This window comes from Ornithodoros turicata, chromosome 10 (assembly GCF_037126465.1).
Source record: "Ornithodoros turicata isolate Travis chromosome 10, ASM3712646v1, whole genome shotgun sequence".
Taxonomy (NCBI): Eukaryota; Metazoa; Arthropoda; class Arachnida; order Ixodida; family Argasidae; genus Ornithodoros; species Ornithodoros turicata.
Window position 1 is genome coordinate 31276233 of NC_088210.1, and position 9664 is coordinate 31285896.

General features: G+C 47.6%; 1 protein-coding gene across 1 annotated transcript; it reads right to left on the reverse strand.

Annotated features, from left to right (window-relative positions):
- Positions 1-341: 341 nt before the first annotated feature.
- On the reverse strand, positions 342-3959 carry LOC135370559 (neprilysin-1-like). Its single transcript, XM_064604341.1, has 2 exons — positions 1491-3959; positions 342-885 (listed from the first exon to the last, which is right to left on the reverse strand). The coding sequence occupies exons 1-2, from the start codon at positions 3850-3852 to the stop codon at positions 392-394; spliced, it is 2856 nt and encodes a 951-aa protein (XP_064460411.1). The 5' UTR covers positions 3853-3959; the 3' UTR covers positions 342-391.
- Between the last annotated feature and the right edge of the window lie 5705 nt (positions 3960-9664).

The following is a 9664-nucleotide window of genomic DNA, read 5'->3' on the forward strand; positions in this document are numbered from 1 at the left end:
ATTGCCGATGAATAAATCGCCCTGCTTCGTGCCACGAGACAAGATTCAAAACTCGTACAAATGACATAACTCGCGCGTGGTATGCAACAGTCTTCGTTGTTTCCTCATCCCGACATTGAATTCGATATTATTCTTCGCGAATATTCTTCTCCGCAGTAGTTTCGCACTGCGGAATTCAGCAGTGCTGTTGCTGATTGTGCAGAGAGTTCTGTAAGGCGGGAAACTCCATCGCATATGCTGTTACTATCATTCATTGAGTGATTCTGCTAGGTGGCTAGCAACCAGCTGGAGAGGCGAATACGAGCACCCTCGTTTTCTGTGTACTAGCATGGTACATCAAGGACGGGCAAACAATAGTGTTTTTATTCCTGCGCTATTGCTCTCAAACGAGTCACTGAAACCTCCAAAACTTGCACTTCTTCGTTGGATTCATGACGCTGCCTTTAAGGCAACGAAAAGCGCTGCCAAAGTCGTCGCTGTTGCACATCGGAAGATTCACCCGATGCACAGCCAAGGCTTCGCTTGATGCGGCCAGATGTTTTCTGGCGTACGCTTCGTTTGTATTCGCGCAGAAGCTCGTCGCGTAACTGTCGAAGAACAGCTGATACGCCGTGGTATTGGGCAAGTTTCCTAGTACAAAGTTTCCTTTGACGCCTCGCTCTTTGAGGACGCGCTGATACATGTGCAAGAGGAACGGCATGACCGCGTTGTCCCTCACGTTGGCTTCGGCCACGAGTCCACTGTAGCGTTTGCCGGAATGGTCGGCTCCGATGGCGATCTTGTATTGCTCAGCCAGGCAGTCAGTGTGGTTGTTGTAGCCGTCCCTTGTTGGAGGTGACCACCAGTTCAGAATGGCATTGTGGTTGTTGAAGGATGATCCGTAACCTGTTAACGGTGTTGGAACTCATCAGAACAGTGTTGGAACTCGTCAAAACACTGTTGGAACGCGTCAAAACACTGTTGGAGCTCATCAAAACACTGTTGGAGCTCATCAAAACACTGTTGGAAATACTACGCGGGAGCAGACACGTCCTCGACGGAAAAATGAAGACCTCAAATTTCGCGCTTGACTCAGAAAGAAATACATCCAGACAGGATTCGCCGAGGTCTACACAGTGAGCAAACCCTTCGAAAGAAGGGCGTCGATAACGAGCGGAAAATGAACGAAGAATTCGTGTGCGGCGCAGTTGCGTCTTGCGTTTCACGTTTATTATAGCTTCTGTGGACTAAATATACGTATTCATGTACGTGTATACGTTCTTAGCTATCTGTCGCGGACGTTCCTCTCGTTGACGCTCAAGGACGCCACTAGGCGCGCTGAACGACAACTATCGCTCAGGACCTCTAAAATTACCGAAAAATCGTTCGCGGGAGGGCTCAGCGATTTTTCGGATGACTCCCATAAAACTCACCAGCTTTTCCGCCGAGAAACCGCCGTAGTAACGCCGTATAAACGCGGAGTTACCGCGTTAGCATTTGTGACTACTAACCTGTGACTACGCTGAGTAGTTCGTAGGCCATGCTTCTGAGCACCCTTGGAATGTGTAGCGGCGTCTCGACACTCTCAAAGCCCATTGGTTCCGCGAAGACTCCCATCGGAACATACACGGTGTTGTTTAGTGGGTCGTACGTCGGCGACACGTCAAACACGGATCCCAACCATCCGACCTGGTCCGAGCTGTACAGTAACCGTTGGAAACGGTGCGTGACATGCGTGCTTCTAGCATTCATGAAGCTTCTGAGCAGGTTGCCGACGGGTATGTCCTGGACTGACTCGTAAAAGACGTTCCTCTTTTCTTCGCTGGTAATCCAGTTAGGAAGGAACAGAGCAAGGTCGAGACGCTTCAACTTGTCGAGGGCTTTAGAGGCGTCCCGACTGGTCATCCACTCAATGTCTTCGATGGAACTTCCCAGGAGGTCTTTCAAGCTGTCCAGGATGGAACGAAGTTGCCGAACATTATGTTCTCTCGAGAAGGCATCGTTGTACATTGCCAAGAAAGCAAACGGCATGGCGTCTTCGGCCATACGAAGGCAGACACGCCATCGAGGAAGGTCTTGCAGAAGTCCAGTGAGCACACGGCCGTAGAGATTGGCGAGGTCACCTTCTGTGGAAGGCGGTGACAGTAGGGAAAACATTAGTACGGCTTTAAAGCCGAGGAAGTTGATTATGGTGCGTCGTTGCCGTCCTTCGAGGATGGACACTAACTTTTCGAGATACGCTATATTTTTCACCAGGACGACCTCTTCGCGGTACACAGGCCGAACCTTCTGGAACGTGCTGTTCAGGAACAGCAGCCATCGGAACTTACCACACCGCGGCAAGTCTGATATGGGTAGCTTCCTGTAGCGGCGTACCTTTTCTTCTGCCGTTACGAATGGAAGGAGGGCTTGAGAAATCTCGTCTTCCAAGCCCAGGGCAGCCGATCCCAGCATGTCGGATAACGCGGTATTGTCCAACTTGTCGAAGGATTTACGAACCAAATTTTCGTAAGTCAGCAACTCGCGTTCCGTGCTGAAGAACTCGTTCTTCCGAATGAGTTCCCGCGAAGGGTCGTCGAGCGTTATCATAAATTTGTTCGGCTTCTCGGGGTCTCTGTCAACCCCAACAGAAACGAGGGGAAAAAGGCCCAGCCGATATCCCAGAGCTCCGGCAACGTTTTCGATCTGAGACGCATTGATATCGACATTTGCTGCAGGCCATACTGGAAGGTGCAGCAGTTCGAGAACTTCCTTCAGAGGTTGCAGTCCTCGGTCGTTAAGTCTGTCCTCTTCCATGCAAGCGTTCCTCAACAGCACCGCCTTCACCTGACTGGAAAGCACGTTAAATGCCATGGGCGTAGACAGTACCTTGTTGAGCAGCTTCCGTACGCTGTCGTCCAGTCGCTTCTCGATGTATTCTACTAGGTGCGATTGGTAAGAAACGTACTCTCCCCCCTTGGGTATTGGGTGCTCTTCCACCCAGTTGGCGCAGACGTATTCGTAGAAATTTTCGCAGGGGTTCAAAAGAGGGTCTATCAGACTGGCTAGCCTCTCCCCCTCTTTCGAACAGCTGTTCGTCGTGCATTCGTACTGATTGCGCGGCGGTCGCTCCCTGGTCCGATTGTGGGCGAACGCCGCGATGATACCTCGAGTGGGCGACTTCCTCAAGGAACCTGACCTGGGCGCTTCCACATCAATGTCGCGATTGACCAGCCCAGGAACTCTTGATGGTGCGTCCTTATACTTTTCAAAGTGTCTTCCAGACTCTTCCGTGAATGGTTCTTCGGATAATCCGGTTTGCAATTTAGGAGCATAGCCTCTCCCTGCAGCTCTGTGCACGACGATTACACAAGCGACCCCCAGAAGCAGCAACAGAGCCACTGCCAGAATAAGGGCGCTCGATTTCCTGAGCAGGCCGCGTCTGTGGTCGCCGAAGAGCGGGTTGTCCTGCCGCGCGGCGTTGACGGCGTCCTGTCGCTCTCGCGTGCCCTCTCGCGGAAGCCTCTGGAACATCGTGGAGGGTACGTAGATGGCTCTGCTGTTGTAGAATACCTGTTCGGGTATTCTCTCAGGTACTGTTCTGGCACGAGGAACGGGACTTGCGGGCGAAGGCTGCCGACTCCGGAGTCTTCTGGAAGGAAGTGGCTTCGGGCTGCGTCTTGGACTTCTGGGACTTGGGCGGCGTCTTGGACTTCCAGGATTTGGGCTGCGTCCGGGACTTCGTGGATTGGAACTTCGTCCAGGACTTCTTGGGCTGCTTCTTCGTCGGCTGTTACGACCGTGTGGGGCGATGCTGGCGGTGGACTTCGCCGTTGGCTGCGGTCTGTGGCGACGGCTTTTAGCACGGCCACGGGCAGTTTCAGCGTGGGGCATCCTGAAGTAGGTGGGCGCGATCTAACGATGCGGTCGGTTCGAAGAACGGCGAGTGAGCACAAGACAACCAGCTCGTGCGCTTCTTCTTCTTCCCTAGATACAGCCGCTGTCTCCCTTTGCTCGTGCTAAAGGGCACGTCGGTATACCTCTTTGAGCACGGTTGGAAAATGGCGAAATGTAGAATGCAGCTTTTTCCCTTTTCTGCGCTCAGCTGCCATCCTTAGGACCGTGCTGCTACGACAACGTTCCGTGAATGGTCCACCTGGTCCACACATGGGTGTGTGTCAAATAAGGTGTCCCCTGGAACCAATTATGTTGTGGGACAGCTCAAAGCGAACTTGAGACGCGAGGATGGCCATGGATGACTTAGGAGGAAGTACAATCACGTGATGACGGTGGCGGTGACTGAATTGTTTGCCGTAGTCGGCCACGCCTGGGCGGGCAACGTCACGACTTTCGCAGGGGGGGGGTGAGGGATCGCGCGTCCTGGGCCGACTTCGGTAAAGCCAAGAACTGTTCCGCGGCCAGCCATCCTTCAACATCCATTGTCCGACCGATGAAGTGTGGAACAATTCATCCGCGCTGTGGGGGGCCTATAAACGCAATATATAATAAATACACGTAAAAAATAAAATATATATAAACTCAACGCTCAATAACGCAAAATCAATCAGATAGTGCCAACGAAATAGGCCTAATTTATACACACATCTCATGCATTTATCTGTCATGCGTACAATATGCCCGCACAACAACTGTCTTTTTTTTTACAGACAAACAAACAACAAATAAAGGAATAAGCAGCGGACATTGTCATGTGACCGCTATCTCATCTCTTTAGTGTTATCCCAGGATCAGAGAAACGCGGAGTTAGTGACACCCAAACAAAAAGGCGAAAGAGAAGAAGCCGACATCACGTGAAGCCTGGGAGCAGAAAAGTTAATCTGACCGTTCCGAGCGTCACCAAGTGTGATTCATGGCGTGATATATCCCGGACCCGGCCACGTCGCGACATCCCTGTGTGAGTCACAAAGCCCGTGGTTTCACGCTGTTTCAAGAAGACCCTGAAACGAAAAAGGAGAACTTCAGAAATGGCTGTTGTTGCTATTATTGTCGGGCTCATATCGCGCAATAATACCTTTTCTCTCTTTTTTGTCGTCTGCAACGCGCCGTCGTCTGCAATGTTATAGCCGCGTGATCTCGACGCGAACGAGGACATAAATATCATTTCAAATGGCTTTCCAGCGCCTACGTGCTGCGTTGCTGTGCAGGTTTGTTGTGGTCGTACGTGTATATTTACCGAGTTGGGCTTGTAATGGTGTAACCGTTGGTCGCTGGACTGGGATAATAACGGTTTTTTTTTTTTTTTTTTGCGGAAAATAGGGCGTTGTGCATACGTGAGCTTTCTGAAGTGTGGTACGTGTTATGCATGTGGGAGGTAACGGGACAAGAAAGGGATTGTGGAGGTAGGATATGCTGTTTCTCGTGTTTATGACGGCCTTGACCCAGTAATGGAGGAAGAGAGAGAGGAGGAAAGCAAATAAGACGTGCGAATGGCTTTTTTTTTAATTTCATTAATTCCACGTTGATTACACTGCAACACGGTTTAAGGACACAAATAAAACACAGACAGACCAAGTGTATGTGTGGTCCATTCGCGTTTTCTTCGCGTTGTCTAATCATGTTTTGGTAAATAAGAATAAATCAAAGAGTGATATTAAACGGTAGGAGCAACTTATTTATTTACACGTGGTAAACAAGACTTTCGAGCACGAGACTGCACTTCTTCAGGTTACAAAAATATGAACATGGTACAGGCACATATATACTGTTGACGGGGGAGTTTTAGCATGAGAGGGTAACAGGTTCATATTTTCGTAACCTGAAGAAGTGCAGTCTTGTGCTCGAAAGCCTCGTTGCTAATCCTCGTAAATAACTTGCTCCTACCGTTTAATATCACGCTTTGATTTACTCACCACCGGCAACTTGACATCGCCTATATTTTTCTGCAGAACTGCATGTCAGTGCGAAGGAGTCGTGAAAATATGTAACATATACCGTTTGCACAGAGAGCGGTTAGTAACAGTCACACCGCATTGCATCTTGCGATCTCCGTATCAGCCCTCACAATGCCTGAAAGCGCATGCCAACAAAATAGGTGTATCTTAAAAGAGATTCTGTACTTTTACGTTCACCACAGTCCAGTGAAGTCACTCTCTTGAGGACACTGAATGCCCAGGTTATTAATGCATTGTCCTGCGGGGCTATTATCTTAGGCGACTGCGTAGGGGTGTTCGCAGCAGGTCTTGCACAAATTGAAGAATGAATATTTGACGACGACAATAGAGTGAACGGGCACGCATGCCAGAGTTGGCGGAGGCGGAAACCAGTTTCCCGACAACAATGGAAAACGGACGCTGTGGGCGCCGCCGCCACTTCTGGGCAATGATGATGATGATGATGATGGCGATGATGTTCTCGAGCACGCGATGATTTGCTGCCTCCTCTTGCTTTTTTTTTTCTTTTCATCTCGCCGACTGCATGTGCGTAAACGATGGTTAGAGTCATGAAGGCGTTTCGCAAACGAAAAATGTTTCTTTTATTTAGTTCGCATTTAACCCGTATACTGTACGGGAAGAAATGAATAAATTGGGGAATAATTGCAGCTTCTAGTCCCGTAGGGAACAATTGCTCCCCACTTTGGATAACCCGTACTTCGAAATTTGCTCCCCCAACACTGCAAATGGTCCCTAAACTTTCGTGAATTTAGTCCTGAACAGGACTAATGGCTGTGGCAATGCACCTCATAGTTCCCGAATGGACTAATGTTATGCCTTTTTTTTTCCCCTTCGAGTGCGCGTCATCTTTATTCAGGTGAATATCTCCCGCATCCCCCGTTTCGACAAAAGCGAATTTGGAGTGCTTGTCTTGGTAAAGCAGAGCGGTTTCTCTTGCAGCTTCACTTTGCAGATGTCGCTGTATTCGCTGTCTACTCTATAGACCACGACCTACTAGATTATAACGACCATGTCATAGGCACCCCTTCCCAGCGCCGCATTTGGAAGCTAGCGGTGGCGCTACTCATCGGCCCTGTTATTGCTTCCTCAATTTCTGCAATACTTTGTACTTCGGCTTACCTTAGTTTTTTTGTACAAGCGGTGGATGTCCCACGGGAGATGCTTCTTTCTAAAGTTGATTATCATCATCATTCGAGGCGTTTTCATAGGAGCGGTTGCTGTCGTCTGCTACGGTAGTCGCACTTCTGAGCGTTCAAAATTCAAATTTCCATTGTCCAATCACGATGCAGGTCTCGCGGGCCGATGAGTAGCGCCCCTAGCGGATCGTGCGGACGGGCTTCTCATAGGGTTTTCCGATTGTGACATGGTCGTTATAATCTAGTAGGTCGTGCTTTAGACACGGCGCGTGTGTGTGGATATGAAGTGACCCTGTCAGTGATTCGCACTTTGCCAGTTTTATGCACAAAGTGTTGGCGATGTAAAGTTGTCTGTTAATTTTTGCTAAATGCAAAGGACTTCCGTGAGATAATCAAACGTTATGCTCAAAGTGTCGAGTTCAAATCAAATCATTTATTACGTTTTTTTCTTTCAACTTTTTTTCCAGCCCTCGTTCTCTGCTCTCTCTCTCTTGCTCACTCTAACTCCAGAGCTTAGTTAAGAAACACGAAGAAAGATACCGAAAGCAGGCTTATTGATTATTATTATTATTTATTTATTGATTGATATTATTGATATATTATGGTTATTGATATATTGATATTATTATTGATTATATTATTATTCCACGACTAGAATTTCCTATAATATCCTCAGCGAACGATTCACAACCTGTTCACTGACACTACATCTCAAAAACTACTATACTGCACTGATATATTCTAAATGATTATCAATATAGTGCCGGTAGCAAGAGTGCAAGACTATAGGCTAAGACAAAGATAGTAAACAAGTATAATGCCACAACACTATTTCTTCCTTCTTTGTCGAACTACAACATCGGGTCTTTGGCACGTCAGGAGCACGCCGGTGAAGCGGAGAGTTTTATTAGGGGCGTTGCGTGCGATGTAGGGCCACGCCCCTGTCGTGACTGCCTTCGAGGCGACGATTATTGTCGTGTTTGCAACTCATGAATGATGAAAGCCACACACACACGCGCGGAATAAATGGAAAAGAGACGGCCGTTGAATCGGAAAAATCGCGTGCGAACCTGGTGGTTGAGTGGCTCCAACGGCGCCCCCTGTCGAGCACTGTTTGTGCATCGAAAAAGAAAAAAGATGGCTGTCACTAGCCTTCGAGGCCGTGTGCATACAGAATCTGAAGACGGTTGGTGGTGGGTTCAAATCCTGCCAGCTTCAGCTTGTTGGTGTTGTTCAGCTTGGAGGCGGCTCTGCCGTCTCCAGGTGTCTCCAGGTCTCTTCCGCAGGCTTTCCACACTCTGAAGAAAAAAAAAAAAAAAGAAAAGGGAGTAACCTTGGGGGGGGGGGGGGGGGACTTTTGCAGCTTCTAGTCGTCTACACTCTGAAAAAACGGTGTACTTTAACTCCTTTCTTTGCCACATATATAACACCCTTTTTGGAGAGTACAATTACGCTCAAAAGGGTGTCTCCTCACTCCCTCAAGGGAGTAGCATAACACCTTTCTCCCTACTGGAGAGTAATAGTACTCCCCGGCAGGGAGAAGGTGTTATGCTACTCCCTTGAAGGAGTGAGGAGACACCCTTTTGAGCGTAATTGTACTCTCCAAAAAGGGTGTTATATATGTGGCAAAAAAAAAAGGAGTTAAAGTACACCCTTTTTTTAAAGAGTGTAGATATCAATAACTCCCCATTTTACTCTTGTGACCACGAAATCTACTCCGCAGTACTGCAAATGGCCCCCAAACTTCCATAACCTTCTTCGTATTCAGGCCCGAAAAGGGGCTAAATGCTTGTAACAATGCGTCTAGCCCTCCAAGAGGGCTACAATTCGAAAGAGTTTGAGGCGCTCGGACCATGTCGACACGGAAGGACAGAAACAACGCGAGACAGACGTTGAATTTTTCTGTCTGTCCGTGTCTAATTTGAGCGTTTCGCTTCTCTCTCTCTTTTGAATACCAACAAGCCCAAGGGGGTATACACTTTTCGACTTCCCGACTAGAACTGCTCCCTTTTCTCATAAAATGTAGGTCTGCGCACCGCTCATAGCTACAGTCGCCTCGCGTTGCTGTTACCGAATAGCTTTGTCAAATTATTTAAAAAATATTTTTGTCAATATATTTTTGCAAAAAGAAATATTTTTGTCAATATATTTTTGCAAAAAGAAATATTTTTGTCAATATATTTTTGCAAAAAGAAATATTTTGTCAATATATTTTTGCAAAAAGATATTTTTGTCAATATATTTTTGCAAAAAGAAATATTTTTGCCAATATATTTTTGCAAAAATAAATATTTTTCTCAGTATATTTTTGCAAAAAGAAATATTCTCGATACTATACATTTCGATACTATATTCCATAGATGCAGGCGAGCTGGTTGGTGAGCTCTGCAATGGAGAAAGCTTGAGCTATGGGCGAAGACACAAAAACAGACACCGCACAACCACTGAATTGTTGTGCCAACGGTTGTGTCGTGTCTGTTGTTTTTGTGTCTTCAACCATAGCTCAAGCCTTCTTTTATTATGGAGGACACCTCGATACGTCTGGTGTAAAGATGTGCACTCTTAGAAAAAAGGGTGGAGCAGTTGCACCTTTTAGGAGGTAATATTTGTCGCACATGTTGTGCTTAAAAGGTTGCAAAGTTCTACCTGCTACCTCAC